We start from the raw sequence: 24221 nt of genomic DNA, 5'->3' as shown, positions 1-24221 counted from the left end.
TGCTGCATTTCTGCATCAATAGCGCCATTGAGCTTCCATTACTCATATACAAAAACAGGCACCCATGTGAATCTGGGATGTCTCATGACATGCTATTTTGTATGTTAGATGGCGACAATCTCTCACCCCATTCACCCATGCATCAGAGAAGGGGCACTCCGATCTCCGAACAGCCAGCAAGGCTCACAATACGCCCAATCTAGCCTGGCCGAATAACATAGCCATGTACGTGGTCATTTGATTCCAGCCTTGGTTGTAGTGGTGTAATACGACTCGGAAAAACACCGCCTTTCTTTATCTCTTGGGAATGGGCCAGTAGGCTTACACGAGCCTAATGCAATAACGTGCTATTTAACCTTTGCATCCATATTTGTTGCATAATGCCCCCTGTCAGTTGGATAGGTTAAAAGGCCATCAGCCCCACTTCCACCTGTTTCCTCAGCCGCCACGATTCTAGCCTTGCCCTGCTCCTCTTCCTCCCTGCCCAGCCCAGGGATAGTCTGGCTTGTGCTCAGGGTCATATCCGCCGATACCTGACAACCTGTATCCTCCTCTGTCAAAGTTGCCGTTTCTGGCACGATGGAACAGCTTGGCCTTGGCTCACTTGACCCGCCAAAAGCTGCTGCTGGCGATGACAAACCTACATCCTCTTCTGGTCCCGCTACATTGCTTGTGCTAGCAACGGCTGCACTTGAACTGCATTTGAAAAAGGAATCTAATTTAACTAATTCTGATACCTCCTTTGCTTTCTCATTTTTGGCCTTCCTCTTTTGGGCTCCACTTTTTTGTCGATACATAGCTGATTTTTAAATCCTTAATTTTCTATTCTCGACTTAATTTCCCCCCTGGCCATTGTCTCTTGATAGCTAGCTCAACTGTTGCTTAAAACAATGACAGAAACAACAAGGCTTTGGAGAGTATTTGCACAATGAATCCCAGAATGCATTTCATTATCTTAACATGGTATTGAAACTATTGAATAATGTGATTTATTTAGCAAATTAAAATTTGTCAACTATACACTAAAATATCATGCTGACTTTTTGTTGGTGAAACCATCAGTGGGATCATTTATCATATAGCCTGTGTTAAAGAAAGATCTTCAACATATCTTAGAGTTGATGGACCCATGTCAACAATTAATACTTGGGCATGGTGGGGTGGTATTGAAATTACATAGGGGGCCCGCGGCTCCACAGAGCTGCACCGGCTGAAGCTATGGCACCTACCCCGTGCACAAAGTAAGGTCCATATAGAAATGGTTTGTTTGTGGAAGATCTTGACTGGCCTGCACAGAGCCCTGACCTCAACCCCATCGATCACCTTTGGGTTGAATTGGAACGGTGACTGCGAGCCAGGCCTCATCACCCAACATCTGTGCCTGACCTCACTAATGCTTTTATGGCTGAATGGAAGCAAGTCCCCCAGCAATGTTCCAACATCTAGTGGAAAGCCTTTCCAGAAGAGTGGTCTGTTATAGCAGCAAAGGGAGTGGCAAACTCCATATTCATTCTCATGATTTTGTAATGATATGTTCCATGAGCAGGTGTTCACATACTTTTGGTCACTTAGTGTAACTGCATATACCGATAACATTATTTAATAACTGGTTAGATGGTGTTAAGTATTTCCAACACATTTTAATTTGACATCATAGGGAATAGGCTGGATAACCATGCCCTCCATTTAACGTCACATCCCCTAAATGTTTTTTTCCCGGCATGACGTCAGCATTCTTTGGAATTCTGATCAGTTTTATGAAATAACTCCAACAGAAAAAGGTGCAACTTTGCATTGGCACTTTTGAATCATAATCTAATAGAAATCCGTTGTAGTGGGCGTGGCCTATGGCACGGTTTTAGATGCCCTCCTCTTGGCCGCAGTGACAGCATTTTACAGTTTTAAAGTTTGTTTCCTGCTATTCTACAAATGTTGTCATTGGGCAGAGAGAAACATTCTAGTTTCAAAGCTATTTTCATGCAATTATACACATTTCGCCATTGGCTTGTGCCTTGTTCTATCGGTTTTGGAATTTCATATTCTCCCTGACTGTCAAATTTTTATTTTGGTTATTGTTAGTTCTCAAAGATGGTCTTATTAAAAAAAGATGTGATGTAGCAATGCATCTTTTCTACGTACTTTCTGGTTTTAGTCATTTAAGTTTACACTGAAAACATTTTACCATCCTGATTATTTTGTTTTCAGTGGCGGCCATGATTTATACATATAGGGGAAACACAGGGCTCCACTGTAGTTCAGCCTTATCAGGCTACAAGGACTGTATAATACTATAGAACAAAATGTTGAAAGGTTGTTCTCTCTCTCATACTTCTAAATGCATAACTAACTTGTAGAATAAACAAAAGAAGAGGGAAGTGCTGCTAGGATACAAAATAGTAGATCTTTGTAGATTGAGAATGTGCTCTTTGGTAAATGGATTAATTGATCATTTTAAAAAACGAGGACATTTGACTAACTTTCCAAGTCAATTGACCATCTACTGTGGTTGACAATCTACCATACCATATATTGTACTACATTGTGTTTTTTGTGTACTAAGTCAAGCCCTCTTCCTTTATATAACCACCCCTACGTTGAAATACGTCTGTGGATATGAAGTAGAGTACCTGCTTGGGTCTACTGGGGTGAAGGGATTGAGTCTGATTCACTTCCATATCAAAAGGCAGAGAGCTGGTCATTACATGGCCTTGGCTTGACACCACCACTACTTTACCCTGCCACGTTAGGTCGTAAACATGCCCCCATCCCCATTACAGTACTCTGTAGGCAGACACGGTGGCTGGGCTGAATGTAGACAGGACATCAACACACAGTGTCCCTTTGGACAGCAGAATAATGTACGCTCTGTAGAGTCCATGAAGAATTCTGACGCCCACACATCAGGGTTGAACTCTCAGGAAATGACTAGTGTGGTGAGGAGGGAGAAATGACAGGGGATCCCCAGGACACACACCACACAAACACACAGCAATTATGTTCATTTTATTCCCATCCTGTTGTAGAAAAAGCATATCAGTCTTAGTCCTCTGGTTCGTATCTGACCCTGCTCGGCCCCAACGTACACATTGATGTATAGACATCGATGTTCTTTTTATTAGAGAACAATGAGGTGATGTTATCACTGGAGGCAGATGCAGCGACAATAAGGGTGGATCCTGTGTTTTCGCCAGGAGAAGAAGCTGGGAAAATAAAGGAAGTGTGTCTTGAGGAGAGAAAGTCACACTGAGCAGACATATGTCAATACCAGAGGTAGGAGCTGGTTCAGGGAACAGAACATTTTTTTTTTTTTGAGGAACTGACAACGAAGGTGATCTATACTGTTCCGGAACAGAACAGTTATTTAAAAAGCATGGAAACCAGTTTTTTTTATTTAAATTGAACCTTTATATAACTAGGCACGTCTGTTAAGAACAAATTCTTATTTACAATGACGGCCTAACCCGGCCAAACCTGGACGACGCTAGGCCAATTGTGTGCCGCCCTATGGGACTCCTAAACACAGCCGGATATGATGCAGCCTGGATTCAAACCAGGGACTACAGTGACAACTCTTGCACTGAGATGCAGTGCCTTAGACCGTTGTGCCACTCGAGAGCCCCGGCTAATAACGTTATTTTACTTTACGGTTATTTTTTTTTACCCAGTCCCACAAAAAAAAAAAAAAAATACACATATGTAAACCCTGACTGTCAGTCAGAAACATATTCCAGTGTCTGCCTGCCTGCCAGCTGAAACTCTTCATCAGTGTGTGTGTAGGCTACCTGTTCCTCCCCTCCGACCGAGAAATGAATGGTCTACTGTAGCTACTGACGTTACAGGCATGATTCAGAAATTAGGGATTTTTTTTTTTTTTACGAGAACAAAGGATACACTTTTTCAATGCTAGTTAATAGCCCTTTAGAACCCATTGCGGCTGTCGACGGCCTTTCTTTAAATTACTATAGCGGCTTCGAAAGGCCTTGTTTTTCTAACAATAATATCTGTGTCAATATCGCAAAATGTACTTGTTAACAATCTGTTGTGGTATATGGGCTGTTGTCATTAACCAGAAACAGGGGATTGTGTCATTTCACTTTTCAAAGTTTATTTTTTACTTCATTACTCAATATGACAGCCCCAAAGCAGACAGGACTTTTCACCGTGAAAGTGACTGTTTCTGTGTTGGTTGATGATACGGAGTCGGACCCGTCCTTGAGAAGCGATGATGTCGAGGTGAGTGAAATAAGTCAACAACAGATATACAGTGCTGTGAAAAAGTATTTGCCCCCTTCCTGATTTCTTATTTTGTTGCACATTTGTCACACTTATATGTTTCAGGTCATCAAACTAATTTTAATATTACACAAAGATAACTGCATTTTGTGTTTACTTGGGTAGTGATGATTGATTTATTAAAGGAAAAAATCTATCCGAACCTTCATGGCCCCATGTGAAAAAGTAATTGCCCCCTAAACCTAATAACTGCTTGTGCAGCAACAACTGCAATCAAGCATTTGCGAAAACTGCCAATGAGTCTTTCACATCGCTGTGGAGGAATTTTGGCCCACTCTTTGCAGAATTGTTTTAATTCAGCCAGATTGGAGGGTTTTCGAGCATGAACCACCCTTTTCAGGTCAAGCCACAGCATCTCAAATCGGATTCAAGTCCGGACTTTGACGAGGCCACTCCAAAACCTTATTTAATTGATTTTTTAAGCCATTCAGAGGTGGACTTGCTGGTGTGTTTTGGATCATGGTCCTGCTGCAGAACCCAAGTGCGCTTCAGCTTGAGGTCACGAACTGATGGCCGGACATTCTCCTTCAAGATTTTTTGGTAGAGAGAAGAATTCATGGTTCCATCAATCACAGCAAGTCATCCAGGTCCTGAAGCAGCAAAGCAGCCCCAGACCATCACACTACCACCACCATACTTGACTGTTGGTATGATGTTCTTTTTCTGAAATGCTGTGTTACTTTTATGGTCAGATGTAACGGGACACACACCTTCCAAAAAGTTCAACTTTTGTCTCGACAGTCCACAGAATATTTTCCCAAAAGTCTTGGGGATCATCAAGATGTTTTTTGCCAAAAGTGAGACGAGCCTTTATGTTCTTTTTTTGTCAGCAGTGGTTTTTGCCTTGGAACTCTGCCATGGATGCCATTTTTGCCCAGTCTCTTTCTTATAGTTGAGTCATGAACACTGACCTTAACCGAGGCAATTGAGGCCTGCAGTTCTTTAGATGTTGTTGTGGGTTCTTTTGTGACCTCTTGGATGAGTCGTCGCTGCGCTCTTGGGGTAATTTTGGTAGGCCGGCCACTCCTGGGAAGATTCACCACTGTTCCATTTGTGGATAATGGCTCTCACCGTGGTTCGCTGGAGTCCCAAAGCTTTAGAAATGGCTTTGTAACCCTTTCCAGACTGATAGATATCAATTACTTTGTTTCTCATCTGTTCCTGAACTTCTTTGGATCGCGGCATATCTTGCTTTTTGAGATCTTTTGGCCTACTTCACTTTGTCAGACAGGTTCTATTTAAGTTATTTCTTGATTCAACAGGTCTGGCAGTAATCAGGCCTGGGTGTGGCTAGTGAAATTGAACTCGGCTTTCCAAAAAATGTGATTAACCACAGTAAATTCATGATTTAACAAGGGGGGGCAATTACTTTGTCACATAAGGCCATGAATACTTCGTCATGAAATAATTGTGAAATACTTTTTCACAGCACTGTATGTTTGATGCAGTCGATGTTTGATGCTGTGAAATTTGGGGAACAGGTGTCGTGCAGCGGTCAAGTTAGGGTAGATGCCTGCGCAATGGAGCTCATATGATAAGTTGGATATTTTTTTACATAGCCAGCTAACAAGTTGCTTGTTTTGTCCCGTTTCTACCGACGCAATTCTTTTGGAAACTGTTGTAAATAATCAGCTAACATTGGCAAACTCTGTAGTTAGTCTGTCAGTCGAGAAAGCAATCGTTGATTTAAGGGGAGAGAGAGAAACGAATGGGAAGCGTGTAACGTTTTAATATGGAAACCCCTTGTTAGGAAGAGAGTATGTGAATGGTTGAGAAAAAGACCGTGTGAGAGGGAGACAGAGAGATCATTTTCCACCTACAATTGTATCCTATTTGTTGCTCCTCTCCCTCTGTTACTCAGTACCTCTGGGTCAGTGAAAGTGAGGGAAGTGATGTGGAGAGTCAGGGCTCAGGAGAAAACGGCTGGGAGGAAGAGGAGTTCGAGATGATTGGAGGGTTAGAGATGTGGAGCAAGGAGGGAGGGGTGGAGCGAGAGAGGAAGAGGAGAGTGAAGAGGAGGGAGAGTAGAGGGAGAGAGGATAATTAGGAAACAATAGGAAACAATGGGAAACAATGTAAGATGGCGCCGACAGACATGGCAGCTCTGCTTCTAGCTCCTAAGCAACTTTGTTTTTGTGTGTGTTATTTCTTACATTGTTAGCCCAGAACGTTTTTTTGTGATATTACATACAGCCGGAAAGCACTTTTGGATATCAGAGCAGCTGTAACTCAACAGCATTACGACCAGGAATACAACTTCTCCGAATTGCATCCTTAGTTCGTACCCTCCAGGGTAATTTAACTTATCCCAGAGGCTGCTCCATGATGCCACCGGCGGAGAAGAGGTATTCGAAGTGGACTTCTAGTCCGACTCAGGAGGCGTGCACACCATCCACCACTTCCGAGTATATTACTTGCTAATTCAGTCTCTGGACAATAAAGTAGACGAGCTCAGGGCGAGGATCTCCTTCCAGAGAGACATCAGGGACTGTAACATGCTCTGTTAAACAGAATCATGGCTCTCTCGGGATAAACTGTCCCTGTCCATACAGCCAGCTGGATTCTCAGTTCATTGCGCAGACAGAAAAATAAAAAAACTCTCCAGGAAGAAGAAAGGTGGTGGTGTATGTTCCATCATTAACTACTCATGGTGTGATAACATACAGAAACTCAAGTCCTTTTGTTCACCCGACCTAGAATACCTCAATCAATGTATTACCACCCAAGATAATTATCTTCGGTTATAGTCACAGCCGTGTATATTCCCACTCAAGCCGATACCACAACATCCCTCAAGGAACTACACTAGACTTTATGCAAACAAAACCACATATCCCGAGGCCGCATTTATTGTAGCTGGGGATTTTAACAAAGCAAATTTGAGGAAAACACTACCGAAGTTCTAGCAACACATTGACTGTAGTACTCGCTCTGGAAAAACACTAGAAAAGCAGTGGGGGGGGGGGGGGGGGGTTATCACCCTTTCGAGATGCCTACAAGGCCTTCCCCCGCCCTCACTTCAGCAAATCAGATCAAGACTCCATTTTGCTCCTCCCTTCCTATTAGGCAAAAACTCAAACAAGAAGTACCTGTGCTAAGGTTTATTCAGCGCTGGTTTGACCAATCGGAATCCATGCTTCAAGATTGTTTTGATCATGCTAGGTAGGATAGGTTCCGGGTAGCCTCTGAGAATAACATTGATGTATACATGGACACGGTGACTGAGATCATCAGAAAGTGTATAGGGGATGTTGTTCCCACGGTGACTATTAAAACCTACCCAAACCAGAAACTTTGGATAAATGGCAGCATTTGCGCAAAACTGAAAGTGCGAACCAAGGCATTTCACCATGGCAAGGTAACTGGGAACATGGTTGAATACAAATAGTGTAGTTATTCCCTCCGTAAGACAATCAAAAAGGCAAAATGTAGGTACAGAGACAAAGTGGAGTCACAATTCAACGGCTCAGACACGAGAAATATGTGTCGGGGTCTACAGACAATCCCAGATTACAAAGGGAAAACCAGCCACGTCGCGGACACTGGCGTCTTACTCTCGGACAAGCTAAACACCTTCGCCCGCTTTGAGGATAACACAGCGCCACCGATACGGCCCGCTCCCTAGGACGGTAGGATCTCGTTTGCCTTGGCCTCTAAGACCCTCACAAATTCACAATTGAAAGTATCACTGCCTGATACGGCAACTGCACCGCTCGCAACCGCAGGGCTCTCCAGAGGGTGGTGCAGTCTGCCCAACGCATCACCAGGGGCACACTGCCCGACCTCCAGGACAACTACAGCACCCAATGTCACAGGAAGGTCAAAAAGATCATCAAGGACATTAACCAAGGCCTGTTCACCCCACTATCATCCAGAAGGCGAGGTCAGTACAGATGCATCAAAGCTGGGACCAAGAGACTGAAAAACAGCTTCTATCATCAGACTGTTAGATAGCCAACACTAGCCGGCTACCACGGAGATTTGTATAAACCTTGCTGTCTGTCCAACATTTGCAACATTGTTTAAATATTGAAATTCGGTCGCCAGCTGGCCCATAGTAATGAACGCGTTGGGAGACGGGACGAGACAGACAGCCAGTCGAAATCATGAATCAGCTGGGATCATTTTTATGGATATAAACAATGAAATGTCAATAGAAAACAGGTACAATGAAATGCAGATAGTTTGCAGTCTTTCCAGCTTCAGTTTGAAGTGATTGTGTTAGCTGTGTTGTTGGCTAGCTCCTCTGAACAACAGTCTCCTGACGAGAGAGCGCATTTTCTATACCAGGCGAAATCACGCATCATTAGATCATTGTTATGGATGTAACTACAAAATGGTAAGATGTTTTAATTTTAATTTTGGTGCCACTCTGCACACACAAGCTTGTTACAAAAATAAATGTCACTAGAAAACAGCTTAAACTAATGCAGCTACTTTGCTGTTATTCTGGCTGCATTGTTTGACGTGACTAAGAAAGCCGTATTTGGCTGGCTAGCGAGCAAGGGAAAAGAATGTTGCCAGCCAGTATGGCAACTGAACATTTAGAACGAACGACTGGGTCGTGTCTCTGACTTGTGGAAGGATGAAATAGTATAGTATGAATAAATTCACCAAAATAACCTTATTTGAATAGGTTGGTAACCCGTTGTATAAAATTGATAATACCCTCGAAGTTGGTGTTGGCTGGATATATTGGGCCTAAACACCCGTGCCAATATATCCTCCAAACACCAGCTTTTCTTGCATTATCACTTAAACAGTTATCACGTTTCACATTGGATTTATTAACTACAAAATGGTAAGATGTTTTAATTAAAATTTTGGTGCCACTCTGCACACACAAGCTTGTTACCTAGCTAGGGTTGTTAGCTAGCTCTGGTCTAGCTCTCAAACTCTAGGAGGCATTATGTGTAATGTAATGGAACTGAGAGTCATGATCAAGGGCTAGCGCTGGTCCAATGTTAAGACAATTCTCTGAAATTAAAAGACAATTCCCTGAAATTAAAAGACATTCAAAGTTCCTTCATAGAAGCCGCTCATCTGTAGGCCTAATTCAGATAATGCATGTCATAACAACAGATTGCCAGCGCTCTCCTCACCTGCAAAAATTTCAGCAGCATGTCGCACCCTACACTACACTTGTCTCTCCAACGCATGTACATAGCTTGCCTGTTCCATAAAGCTGCTCTATCGACTGGTGAAGTAATTTCATGTTGGGATAAATGTGAAATAAAATAAAACATTAAGACGTTTTAAAAAAGAACAGAAAGGAATAATATAAACTGCTAGTTTTATTTTGTTTTGAACCGGTTGAGAATTTTATTCTGCTGGACGGAAAAGTGGAACTGAACAAAAAAAAAAGTGGTTCTGTTCACAGCGAACCGATTGGAAAATAAGTTCAGTTCCAAACCCTAGTCAAAACTCTGGTGCTGTGAGTGAGTGCCTGCGCGACAAAAGGGGTGTTTTTGAGCGGTCTCATATTTCAGTGAGTGGGGCAGTGTGTGTGTTAGTTTGAGAACGCAATCTGGAGGCGAATGAAACGCACACCTGTTTAGGCGAGGTGCTGGCTAGCAGAGTAAAACACTTGAAAAACGAAAGGAGAGCCGCACACTCTAGGAGCTGAGATGCAATCATTTAATAACCTAATATCCAATGTTTCACCTGATGAAGACAGCCTGTCTGTCGAAACTTTGGATATTAGGTTATTAAATGACTGCATCTGAACTCCTAGAGCGTGCGGCTCTCCTTTTCAAGTTTGAGAGCGCATCCATGTCCCAAGAGCTGGAGTCACAAAATACTTTGCAAAACAAAGAACAAACGCTTCAGAGCTATGACGAATCACCACACACACACAAATGATACCCAGCACCGGTGTACCACCCCCCCGCCAAACTAGATTTAGCACCCCTCATTCCGGGAACCCTCCCCAATCTTAGCGAGAAACAGCGTCAGTGCCCCTCCCCAACATGTGTGTATGTTCGACACTGTGACAGAGACGGTAATAGAAAGATTATGGGGTAACTGTATATGACCTCTATATCTGAAGTATTTACAACACATCCACAAGCACTAACTAAACATGATGTAGCAGCTGGATGTAGTGCTACTCAAGCACTAAAATGTTCGATTTCGAATCAGATGGAATTTGGTTAAGCAGCCCTTGTGTGTGTTTCAGTGCGTGCGTGTCTGTGCTGAGGTGGTGAGCGTACCTGGGTTCAGTAGGTGTGTAGGGAGGTTGGAGATGAAGTCAGCAGCTCTGTCTCGGACATCCTGGTCCTCGTCCTGAAGTAGAGTGAACAGACCTCTCCACAGAGACACTGTGTGGGACACACCTGGCACAATCAAAACTTCATTAGGACACAGAGAGATGTATGAACATGTATTAAACTACATTTGCATTCGTCACAGTCCATTTCTGCCTTAAAGTTCAACTTATCGATTTTTCTTTTATGGACGGGTTGCATAAGGTTTTTTTGGCGGACAATAATCACCGTTGTCCAGCATCCTTCCGCGGATGACTCCAATTTTTTTAAAAAAGCATTGTCTACCTGTAATTTTCATACACACAATCTTTGTGGCTGTGTCCTTAAAATCACAACCAGAAAATACCAACACAAACCAAAAACAAACAACTGTAGCTCCCACAAATACATTCAACTTCCATATAGACCTACTCACCCAATGGTAGGTTGGGGCTGGTCAACAAGGTGGGTGTGGCGTTGACCAGTACCTCTGCAGCCATCATTTTGACCTCTGCATTTTGCTCCACACCGCAGGACTGAGACACCAGCGCCCCCCAGCGCCCCAGACACGCTACTGCAGCCACACCCTGATCGGAGAAGGACATAAACATGGACAAAACTTATGTCACTGCAGGGCATGGTAAACGCACACAATTTCCCAGCTGGATCATTGGTGGTTCTTACCTGAGGGTCACTGTGTACTAGGTGCACCACCAATCTAGAGGCCAGGGTCAGGGAAGCACAGTGCAACTCCACACTGGAATACAACACACACACACACACACACACAAAACAGTAAAACACAAGGACAGTGTGAGATCTTTATCAACTCAACACTGCAGTAACACACTGCACAAAGAAAATGAGCCCCTACAGAACACCATTCAATAAAGCTGTGTGTAAAAACATTCACACAGAGCTAACGTATCAAATGTGTCACATGCGCCGAATACAACTGATGCAGACTTCACCGGGAAATGGTTGCTTAAGAGCCCTTCCCAACGACACTGTTTAAAAATAAATCATAAAATAGTAACACAAGAGGAATAAAATAAAAGACACTGAACAAAAATATAAAACACAGCATGTAAAGTGTTGGTCCATGTTTCATGAGGTGAAATAAAAGATCAGAGAAATATTTCACATGCACAAAAAGCTTATTTCTCTCAGGTGTGGCATATCAAGAAGCTGATTAAAACAGCATGATCATTACACAGGTGCACCTTGTGCTGGGGACAATAAAAGGCCACTTTAAAAATGTGCAGTTTGGTCACACAACACATTGCCACAGATGTCTAAAGTTGAGGGAGCGGGCAATTGACATGCTGACTACAGGATTGTCCACCAGAGCTGTTGCCAGAGAATTTAATGTTTATTTCTCTACCATACGCCACCGCCAATGTCGTTTTATAGAGTTTGGCAGTACGTCCTACTAGCCTCACAACCGCAGACCACGTGTATGGCGTTGTGTGGGCGAGCTGTTTGCGGATGTTAATGTTGGGAACAGAGTGCCCCATGGTGGTGGTGGGGTTATGATATGGGCAGGCATAAGCTACGGACAACAAACACAATTGCATTTTGTCTACGGCAATTTGAATGCACCGAGATGCCGTGACGAGATCCTCATGTTTCAGCATGATAATGCACAGCCCCATGTCACAAGGATCTGTACACAATTCCTGGAGGCTGAAAATGTCCCAGTTCTTCCATTGACAGCATACTCAGACATTGGGGATGATCTAGATCGACGTGTACGACAATGTGTTCCAGTTCCCGCCAATATGCAGCAAATTCACACAGCCACTGAAGAGGAGTTGGACAACATCCCACAGGCCACTATCAACAGCCTGATCAACTCTATGCTAAGGAGATGTGTCACGCTGGATGAGGCAAATGGTGGTCACACCAGATACTGTGATCCACACCCCTACCTTTAAAAAAAATTGTATTCCCAGTCATGTGAACGCCATAGAGCGGGGCCGGATACATTTATTTAAATTGACTGATTTCCTTATATGAACTTACTTAGTCAAATCTTTGGAATTGTTGGAATTGTTGCATTACCAATCAATGTGCAGAGGTATGACGTATTTGAGTTAGATACAGTGCCTTCAAAAAGTATTCACACCCCTTGACTTTCTTCATTTGACACTTGTAGCCAGAAAGCTGTCTAAGAGCAGGTTTAACCTCTCTACTGTTAGAAAGCCGGATCAACTAAGAATACCTAAGAGTGAATTAAACTATTTTGAAAACGCAATTAAGGGAATTAACTGGAATGATCTCTTGTCCTATACAGACGTGGAAGCTGATAGTCAGGTTTTTCTATCCACAATAAATAGTTCCCTAAAGAAAATCAAATCCAAACCTGGCCAGAAGAGCACTCTTCCTTGGAGAAATCAGGAAATTGATGAAAGAACGTGATTATGCTCTAAAAATAGCCCTAAGACCCAAATTAGAGCAGGACAGACGTAGGTTTACCATGTTGAGAAATCAGACAGGCCAAGGCAAACTTTTTTATGAACATAATTGGTGAAGCAAAGGGAAATTCTAAATTGATCTGGGAGAATCTAAAAAAGTGAAACAGGGAAAGACCATAGTAACACTGCAAAAAGACTAGAAATCATGGTGAATAACAATCTAACACAGGATGCAGTCGAAATAGCAATAGCCTTCAATTCCTACTTTATTGACTCTGTCAGGATACTGACACAGAACCCCTCCACTGGTTTCTTGGACTCAGTGCTAGTAAATGACGCTCAACCTGTCTTCATCATAAGGGAGGTTTCTGAGTCAAAGGTGAACAAGGTGATTAGCTCACTAAAGAACTCTAAAGCCAAAGATGTGTTTGGGCTGGACTCTACCTTTCTTAAAAACTACAAAGAGTCACTCATTGGCCCCCTTACTAAGGTCACCAACACAACTATTGGTCTCGGGGTGTTTCCAAGGGTATGAAAGTCGACCATAATAATGGCCATCTTAATGACCCTGCTGACGTGAGTAACACCTGTGGTGTCAAAGGTTGTTGAAAAGTGCGTAGCAGAACAACTGATTGCCCACCTCAACAACAGCCCCTTCACATTACACTCCATGCAGTTTGGCTTCAGAGCGAAACACTCCACAGAAACGGCCAACTGTTTTCTTCTGGAAAATGTGAAGTCCAAGATGGACAAAGGGGGCGTTGTTGGGGCTGTGTTTCTGGACCTAAGGAAGACTTTTTATACTGTTAACCATGAGATTCTCATCACAAAATTGTCCAACTTCAACTTTTCCCCCGATGCCTTGATGGCAGAACTCAGTGTGTCAGAGTGAGCAATGAGCTGTCACCCACTCTTAGCTATGATAATAATGTATGCAGATGATACAGTGATATATGTGCATGCAAAGAGCTAACAACAAGCTGCACAAGAACTCACTACTGTAATGGTCCAGGTTACAAAGTGGCTCAGTGACTCGTGTTTGCATCTCAATGTGAAAAACACTGTTTGCATGTTCTTCACAAAGAGGGCAACAGATGCTACTGAGCCAGATGTCTGTGTGTCAGGGGAGAAGCTCCAGGTGGTATCTGATTTTAAGTACCTTGGCATCATACTTGATTCCAACCTCTCTTTTAAAAAGCATGTGAAAAAGGTAATTCAGATAACCAAATTCAACCTAGCTAATTTCAGATTTATACGAAATTGTTTGACTAGAGGTAGCAAAACTGTACTTCAAATCAATGATTCTCAACCACTTAACATACTGCTCGACTAGTTGGGCCCAAGCTTGCTGTACAACATTAAAACCTATTCAGTCTGTCTACAAACAGGCTCTCAAAGTGCTTGATAGGAAGCCCAGTAGCCATCATCACTATTATATCCTCAGAAAGCATGAGCTCCTGATCTGGGAAAATCTTGTGCAATACACCGACGCATGTCTTGTATTCAAGATCCTAAAATGGCCTGGCTCCCTCTCCACTCAGTACTTTTGTTAAACAGAAAACCCAAACATATGGCAGCAGATCCACATGGTCTGCCATGAGAGGTGACTGTATAGTTCCCTTAAGGAAAAGCACCTTTAGTAAATCCGCTTTCTCTGTGAGAGCTTCCCATGTCTGGAATACACTGCCATCAGACACACATAAATGCACCACATATCACACTTTCACAAAATGCATGAAGACATGGCTAAAGGTCAAATCAGCTTTGTGAACATAATCCCTAGCTGTGTATTGCCGCTTTCCATGTCTGTTGCTTGTGAGGTGTGGAAACACTCTGTTGCTTTTATGAACTATGTTGCTCTGTCTGTATGCTATGTCTTGCTTGTCCTGTTGCTGCTCAATGATGGTCTATATTGTAATTGTTTTTAATATCCTGCCCAGGGACTGCGGTTGAAAATTAGCCGGCTGGCTAAAACCGGCACTTTTACTGAAACGTTGATTAATGTGCACTGTCCCTGTAAAAATAAAATAAACTCAAACCTTTGTGTTACAGCCTGAATTTAAAATGGCCTACACACAATACCCCACAACGTCAAAGTGGAATACCATTTTATTTTTATTTTTTACAAATTAATAAATAATGAAAAGCTGTAATGTCTTGAGTCAAGTATTCCAAGTATACCCCTTTGTTATGGCAAGCCTAAATAAGTTCAGGAGTAAAAATTAGCTTAAGTCACATAATAAGATGCATGGACACACTTTGTGCGCAATAACAGTATTAAACATTCTTTTTGAATGAATACCTTATATCTGTACCCCCTCACACAACTATCTGTCGGGTCCCTCAGACAAACAGTGAATTTCAAACAGATTCCACAACAACTACAGTGCCTTGCGAAAGTATTCGGCCCCCTTGAACTTTGCGACCTTTTGCCACATTTCAGGCTTCAAACAAAGATATAAAACTGTATTTTTTTGTGAAGAATCAACAACAAGTGGGACACAATCATGAAGTGGAACGACATTTATTGGATATTTCAAACTTTTTTAACAAATCAAAAACTGAAAAATTGGGCGTGCAAAATTATTCAGCCCCCTTAAGTTAAATACTTTGTAGCGCCACCTTTTGCTGCGATTACAGCTGTAAGTCGCTTGGGGTATGTCTCTATCAGTTTTGCACATCGAGAGACACATTTTTTCCCATTCCTCCTTGCAAAACAGCTCGAGCTCAGTGAGGTTGGATGGAGAGCATTTGTGAACAGCAATTTTCAGTTCTTTCCACAGATTCTCGATTGGATTCAGGTCTGGACTTTGACTTGGCCATTCTAACACCTGGATATGTTTATTTTTGAACCATTCCATTGTAGATTTTGTTCATGTTTTGGATCATTGTCTTGTTGGAAGACAAATCTCCGTCCCAGTCTCAGGTCTTTTGCAGACTCCATCAGGTTTTCTTCCAGAATGGTCCTGTATTTGGCTCCATCCATCTTCCCATCAATTTTAACCATCTTCCCTGTCCCTGCTGAAGAAAAGCAGGCCCAAACCATGATGCTGCCACCACCATGTTTGACAGTGGGGATGGTGTGTTCAGCTGTGTTGCTTTTACACAAGACGTTATGTCTTGCATTGTTGCCAAAAAGTTCAATTTTGGTTTCATCTGACCAGAGCACCTTCTTCCACATGTTTGGTGTGTCTCCCAGGTGGCTTGTGGCAAACTTTAAAACAACACTTTTTATGGATATCTTTAAGAAATGGCTTTCTTCTTGCCATTCTTCCATAAAGGCCAGATTTGTGCAATATACGACTGATTGTTGTCCTATGGACAGAGTCTCCCACCTCAGCTGTAGATCTCTGCAGTTCATCCAGAGTGATCATGGGCCTCTTGGCTGCATCTCTGATCGGTCTTCTCCTTGTATGAGCTGAAAGTTTAGAGGGACGGCCAGGTCTTGGTAGATTTGCAGTGGTCTGATACTCCTTCGATTTCAATATTATCGCTTGCACAGTGCTCCTTGGGATGTTTAAAGCTTGGGAAATCTTTTTGTATCCAAATCCGGCTTTAAACTTCTTCACAAAAGTATCTCGGACCTGCCTGGTGTGTTCCTTGTTCTTCATGATGCTCTCTGCGCTTTTAACGGACCTCTGAGACTATCACAGTGCAGGTGCATTTATACGGAGACTTGATTACACACAGGTGGATTGTATTTATCATCATTAGTCATTTAGGTCAACATTGGATCATTCAGAGATCCTCACTGAACTTCTGGAGATAGTTTGCTGCACTGAAAGTAAAGGGGCTGAATAATTTTGCACGCCCAATTTTTCAGTTTTTGATTTGTTAAAAAAGTTTGAAATATCCAATAAATGTCATTCCACTTCATGATTGTGTCCCACTTGTTGTTGATTCTTCACAAAAAAAATACAGTTTTATATCTTTATGTTTGAAGCCTGAAATGTGGCAAAAGGTCGCAAAGTTCAAGGGGGCCGAATACTTTTGCAAGGCACTGTACCAGGGTTGTTTTCCAATGCCTCGCAAAGAAGGGCACCTATTGGTAAAAAAAAAAAAAAAACAAGCAGACATTGAATATCCCTTTCAGCATGGTGAAGTTATTTATTACACTTGGATGGTGTATCAATACACCCAGTCACTAAAAGATACAGGTGTCCTTTCTAACTCAGTTGCCAGGGAGGAAGGAAACAAGGGATTTCACCACAGTGACTTTAAAACAGAGTTGAATGGCTGTGATATGAGAAAACTGTGGATGGATCAACAATATTATAGCTAATCCACAATACTAACCCAAATGACGGAGTGAAAAGGAAGCCTGTACAGAATACAAATATTCCAAAACATGCATTCTGTTTGCAACAAAGCACTAAAGTAATACTACAAAAAATGTGGCAAAGCAATTCAACTTTTGTCCTGAATACAAACATTTATGTTTGAGGGCAAATCCAATACAGTACACTACCAATCTCCAGGTTGCATCATGTTACGGGCGTGCTTGTAATCGTTAAGGAGTTTCAGAAAAAAATAAATAAATGGAATGGAGCTAAGTACAGGCAAAATCTTAGAGGATAACCTGGTTCAGTCTGCTTTCCACCAGACACTGGGAGGTTAATTCACCTTTCAATCATGTCCAGCTTGTTTCGGTCATAGCAGACGGTAGCAGCAACATTATGTACAAAATTAGTTAAAAACAATGCGAAAAAAACCTAACAAAATTACACAGTTGGTTAGGAGCCCGTAAAACGGCAGCTATCCCCTTCAGTGCCACTATTATAAGCAGGACAATAAGCTAAAACACAAGGCCAAATCTATACTGGAGTTTTGGCAAAAGTTTTTTTTTTATTTTTTTACCAGAAATACCACAGTTACAGTATTCAGACCCTTCTCAGTACTTTGTTTTAGCAACTTTGGCAGCGATTATAGCCTCAAATCTTCTTGGGTATGACGCTACAAGCTTGGCACACCTGAATTTGGGGAGTTTCTCCCATTCTTCTCTGCAGATTCTCTAAAGCTTTGTCAGGTTGGATTGACAGTGTGACCGCTGAACAGCTATTTTCAGGTCTCTCCAAAGATGTTCGATCGGGTTCGGACTCTGGCTGTGCCACTCAAGAACATTCAGAGACTTGTCCTGAAGCCACTCCTGCATTCACCGATGCTCCGGTACCATTTGCCAGACGGTAGCTGAGTGAAAAGTCCATGGCTTGGGTGGCTGGCTTCTTCGGCAGTTTCTGGCCTCCCTCTGACACCACATGATATAGAGGTCCTGGATGGCAGGGAGCTCGGCCCCAGTGATGTACTGGGTAGCCAGCACCTCCCTCTGTAGTTCTTTGCGGTCAAAGGCGGTGCATTAGCCACACCAAGGGGTTTTGCAGCCAGTCAAGATGCTCTTGTTGGTGCAGCTGTATAACTTTTTGAGGATCCGAGCCAAATCTTTTCAGACTCCTGAGGGGAAAGTGGTGCTGCTGTGCTCTCTTCACGACTGTGTGGGTGTGTGTGGACAATGTTAAGTCCTTAGTGATGTGGACGCCAGGGAACTTGATGATCTTGACCCAATCCACAACAGTCGCTGTCCGTCAACCACAACATGCTTCGTACAGATTGTGGCCTGGCCATTTTATTATATATATTTTTTTTTAGAGGAGGCAAGTCTTTGTAATCCAATCCTTATTCTCCACTCTCATTCTCTCACTGTTAAAACAGTGGTGTGTGTGTGTGTGTGTGTGTGTGTGTACAGAGGTGTGGGGTGTCCCACAGGTACTGGGAGGGGGACACAATTCAGTCCCATTCAAAATCCTATTTTCCCTAACCACTAACCCCAAAACCTAACCCTAATTCTAACCTTAACCCTAAACCCCTTAGAAATAGCATTTGACCTTGTGGGGACTAACAAAATGTTGTCAGTTGGTAAAAATGTTGTTCATTTATTATTCTTGTGGGGACTGGTCCCCACAAGTATAGTTAAACACGTCAACACGCACACACACACACACACGGATGAACACACACAGTCGGACAGATCTCCACACCTGTCGCCAAGTGCACGGGCCAGTTGGGCAGCTAACATAAGACCCGGAGTGAAGGGAATGCTGGGTAAATCTCTCTCCTTAATCCAAGGCTTTGGCTCTGAATACACGAGTGGCATCCTCACAACCACAGGTATGTGGGTCCTTTCATAGACGGACAGAGAGAGAGAAGAGGGAAAGGAGGGAGGCTGCACCTCACCTACTGTTCTCCCACCTCTCCATTCAAGCCTGTACATCAATCATGGATGGCTTAGGGACGTTTTGGCAGCCGGCTTTCACTGCTAGTCCACATCTGTTGTTTACAAAGCATGTGACAAATAACATTCGATTTGAGGACAGGGCCCCATTACCAGCGGCCATTTTGAGGTCATTCCTAAAGTTCCCTCACCTCCCTCTATTTCCCAACCTCCTCATAACATACAGTGCCTTACAAAAGTATTCAGATCCCTTGGATTTCTTCAATGTTATTGTGTTACAAAGTGGGATTAAAATTGATTTGTCATTTTTTTGTCAATAATCTACTAAAAAATATATTTTTTTAAAAAGATGAATACAAATTTGATAACTAAAATAGTCAACCCCTTTATTCAGGCAAGCCTAAATTAGTTCAGGAGTAACATTTGGCTTAAGAAATCACATAAGTTATATTGACTAGCTGTGTGAAATAAGGGTTGACATGATTTTTGAATGCCTAATCCTTCCTCTGTACCTCATACAGTCATCTGTAAGGTCCCTTAGTCAAGTATTTATTTTAAAAACAGACTCAGCTACAAACACCAGGCAGCTTTTCGAAAGCTTCATAAAGATGGTGATTGTTAGATGGTTAACAATAAAATCAGACATAGAATACAATGAGTGTACAACACATTCGGAACACCTTCCTAATATTGATTTGTACCTCTTTTGCCCCGAGAACAGACTCAATTCATCGGGGCATGGACTACAAGGTTGTCGAAAGCATTCTACAGGGATGATGGTCCATGTTTACTCCAACGCTTCCAACAGTTGCTGTTCTTGACACACTCAAACTGGTGCACCTGGAACCTACTACCATACCCTGTTCAAAGGCACTTCACTCTTTTGTCTTGCCCATTCACCCTCTGAATAGCACACATACACAATCCATGTCTCAACTGTCTCAAGGCTTTAAAATCCCTTCGTTAACCCTTCTCCTCACCTTCATCTACACTGATTTAACAAGTGACATCAAATAAGGGATAATAGCTTGCACCTGGAGTCACCTGGTCAGTCTATGTCATGGAAAGAATTCCTAATGTTTGTGCATTCAATGGATATCTTTAAGCATGGTCGAGTTAATTATGCTATGGATTATGTATTAAACCACCCAGACACATCAAATATAGCGTTTATTCTGAACAGAGCTACAGGACAGCAATGAAACTGCTCAGGATGTTACCTCACAAAAATTGGTGATTTTAAAACAGTCCCCGTGTTCAACGGCTGTGATAGGAGAAAACGGAGGCTGGATGAACAACATTGTAGTGGCTCCACAACAACGACGTAAATGACAGAGTGAAAAGAAAACAAATATACAGAATACAAATATTCAAAAACTTGCAACAAGGCACTAAAGTAATACTGCAACAAACAAAAAAACACAGCAAAGGAATACCATTTTTAAAAATCTTAAATGCAAAGCCTTATGCTTGGGGCATATCCAACAACCCATCACTGACTAACTGCCTCCTTATTGTCAAGCATTGTTGTGGCTGCATCATGGTATGAGTATGCTTGACGTCGGCAAATAGTGTGTTTTTCAGGATAAAAAGAAAATGGGGAGGCGCTAGGCACATGCAAAATCCGAGAGGAAAACCTGCTTCAGTATGCTTTATACCAGACACTGAGAGACGAATTCACCTTTGAGCAGGACAATAACCTACAACAAGGCCAAATCTACAGTTGTTGCTTACCAAGAAGACAATGAATGTTTCTGAGTTACCAAGTTACAGTTTTGAATTAAATCTGCTTTAAAATCTATGGCAAGACTTGAAAATTGCTGTCTAGCCATAATCCCCAACATCTTGATAGAGCTTGAAGAATTATTAAAAGAACGGGCTAATTTTGTACAATCCAGGTATGTAAAGCTCTTAGAGACTTATCCAAGAAAACTCACAGCTGTAAATCGCTGCCAAAGGAGACAGCGACTCCACTGCCCGCAAGGTACTACAGAGCGTTGTACGCTCATCCGAACACTGCCTACAACACCAGGTGTCGTAGAAAGGCCAAGCAGAACGTCAGGGACTTCAGCCACCTGAGCCACGGCCTGTTCTTCCTGCTTCCATCACTCAGAAGTGGGCAGTACAGGAGCATCATGTCTACAACAAACAGACTGGCCAATAGCATCTACCACCAGACCATCAGGCTGTCAAATAGCCACCACTAGTCAGCTACACTGCAACTACATCTGCAAACTGTGCTTTTAATTCTAAGGTATTTTCTTTTCAATTGACTCAGGAAGCTGAATACTTATGCCATGACAAATTTCTATCAAACATCTAATCTTCCACTTTGACAGTGCTTTGACAGTGCAGAGTACTTTGTGTAGATTGTTGACAAATATGTACAATTAAATCCATTGTAATCCCACTTTCTAACAATAAAATGTGAAGAAATCCAAGGGGTATGAATACTTTTGCAAGGCACTGCACAGCTGGAAGAGAGTGTGACCTATGTCATAACGTCTCACAGGCTGGACTGGGAGAAGTTCAAGAGCACTATGCCTGATATTGAAAGTAATGGAATCGTAGTAATGGAATCTTAGGCTGATAGGATAAGAAGAGAAAGCACTCAATGACTCAGTGTTGTGGACGTGCTGAGGCTTACGGACGGAGATCCTAACCCATCCTAAACTCGACTTTTGTTAAGGACTGTGCGGGTAGACCTGATTCACACTAGCGTGCCGAGTCCGCTGACCTGAACCATTACTGTGCTGGTTTTCCACATTGCCTTACAAGCATGGCTTCAACAACTGTGGTGGTGGATGAGCAACCAGGCAAGCCTGGGTTTGATTGGCTTGACTCAGCTCAGTAGTGTGAAAAGGATAATAGTGTATTGATGTTTCAGGCCCTTGGTGGCTGGGCTCACCTGTGGGCAAAGCCTTCAGCCAGAGTGAGAACCCGCTCCAGGACCTCTGTCTGGGTCAGATTCCGCAGACCGTCCCTCCACAGCAGGTCAGAGTTCACGCTGAGGACAGACAGCACCTGCAGCACCTGAGGAAAGAGGGATGGAGAGGGAGAGAGAGAGTGAGAAAGAAAGAGAAGGAAAGGAGAGAAATAGAGTAGGACTGAGCAGCACCACATCTGAGTATTAAAATACTCGATTCAAGGTTTGTATTCGATTACTAATAATTAAATACAAGTCATCGAAATTACTGGTTCAATCCCAGGCTGTGTCGTGACCGGGAGTCCCATAGAGCGGCGCACAATTGGCCCAGCGTCGTCCGGGTTTGGCCGGGGTAGGCCGCCACTGTAAATAAGAATTTGTTCTTAACTGACTTGACTAGTTAAATAAAATAAATAGAGGTGAAGTGAGAGCAGAATTTTTTCCTGACTAATGTCTAGTCTTGAACATGAACTACTGGGTCCTAGCTTCAGGCCCACAGCTCTGGTGTCTGTCCTGTGTGAGTTGGCACTCTGCCCTGGAGATATTTTTACCCCTCTGGACGTTCAGATCCTCCCAGCTAACCCAAACCACGGGCACACAGCTGACACACACACACACACACACATCCTGTACCTCTGTGTGTCTCTGGCTTTCATCCCTTTCGCTCACTCTCTGCCTCATCGCTAGATCTGTCAACCCGTCTGTCCTTCTCTCCCTTTCCCCTTATCCACTTTCCAGGACCTGACTACATCTACCTTCCTCCAGTCCCACCTCAACCTGAGGGATCAGCCGAGCGAGTCGAGGGAGGAAAGAGTTGTTTTCCCTCAGAAACCCCAACACCTGTTGACATTCCTCCTGCATATTTCTTTGATGATCATTTATTTTTAAAGCATGGAGCTGTTATTGAAGCTTTAAAACAATCCCTGTATGGGATTAGAGGGATAGCAGTGAGAGTGGGTGTCAGTCTGGACGGGACGTGAGCAGGTTCTACGGCTTCTGTGTCCCTCAGCTTGTGACAGTGCTGCCGTCTCAGACAAATATTAAAGTAGTACGATTTTTAGCCTCTGGTCTCTCTGCTGTTCCATGGCTTTTCATTTTTACTACCCCCTTTGATGGGTTCCTGTCTCACCATGCAATGAAATCACACACTCCTAAAACACACACACAACAACAGACAAGCTCACAACCTCCCTGACACACACAAACACACACCAGGGATGTGCACGGTTATTTGAATATCTGAACAGACGTTAGTGTGAGTACTTGTGTTCATTTTTATGTTTATTATTTTTAATTTGACCCTGTTTTTCTCCCAAATGCAGGTCTGATCTCATCTCATCGCTGCAAATCCACAACGGGCTAAGGAGAGGCGAAGGTCGAGTCATGCGTTCTACGAAACATGATCCGCCTAACCGCGCTTCTTAACATCCACCCGCTTAACCCGGAAGCCAGCTGCACCAACGTGTCAGAGGAAACACCGTTCAGCTGACGACCAAAGTCAGCCTGCAGGAACCCGGCCCGCCACAAGGAGTCGCTAGAGCGCGATGAGCCAACTAAGGCCCCTCCGGCCAAACCCTCCCCTAACCCGGACGACACTGGGCCAATTGTGGGCCGCTTTTTTGCGACTCCCAGTCATGACACAGCCTGGGATTGAACCTGGGTCTGTAGTGGGGCCTCAAGCACTGCGATGCAGTGCCACTCGGGAGGCCCTTTATAGGCCTATTTTAACACTGAAACGGCTTTTTCTAAATGAAATGAAAATATCCATGTGACACTGATACATACAGTGGGGCAAAAAAGTATTTAGTCAGCCACCAATTGTGCAAGTTCTCCCACTTAAAGATGACAGAGGCTTGTAATTTTCATCATAGGTACACTTCAACTATGACAGACAAAATGAGAAAAAAAAATCCAGAAAATCACATTGTAGGATTTTTAATGAATTTATTTGCAAATTATGGTGGAAAATAAGTATTTGGTCACCTACAAACAAGCAAGATTTCTGGCTCTCACAGACCTGTAACTTCTTCTTTAAGAGGCTCCTCTGTCCACCACTCGTTACCTGTATTAATGGCACCTGTTTGAACTTGTTATCAGTATAAAAGACACCTGTC

The 24221-nt window shown here is 43.0% G+C and overlaps 1 protein-coding gene across 1 annotated transcript in view; it reads right to left on the bottom strand.

Moving 5' to 3' along the window:
* The window catches only part of thada (THADA armadillo repeat containing), a 104217-nt gene that overhangs the window by 13202 nt on the left and 66794 nt on the right, over positions 1-24221 (bottom strand). The window contains exons 33-36 of the mRNA XM_036982928.1: positions 22090-22214; positions 11223-11295; positions 10975-11125; positions 10506-10628 (exon numbers count right to left, since the gene is read on the bottom strand). Coding sequence (XP_036838823.1) covers positions 10506-10628; positions 10975-11125; positions 11223-11295; positions 22090-22214 — 472 coding nt within the window. The remainder of the gene's footprint in view (positions 1-10505; positions 10629-10974; positions 11126-11222; positions 11296-22089; positions 22215-24221) is intronic.

This window comes from Oncorhynchus mykiss, chromosome 1, assembly GCF_013265735.2.
Source record: "Oncorhynchus mykiss isolate Arlee chromosome 1, USDA_OmykA_1.1, whole genome shotgun sequence".
Lineage (NCBI taxonomy): Eukaryota > Metazoa > Chordata > Actinopteri > Salmoniformes > Salmonidae > Oncorhynchus > Oncorhynchus mykiss.
Note: the sequence above shows the minus strand (reverse complement) of the source record. Positions and strands in the feature narration are given on the sequence as shown.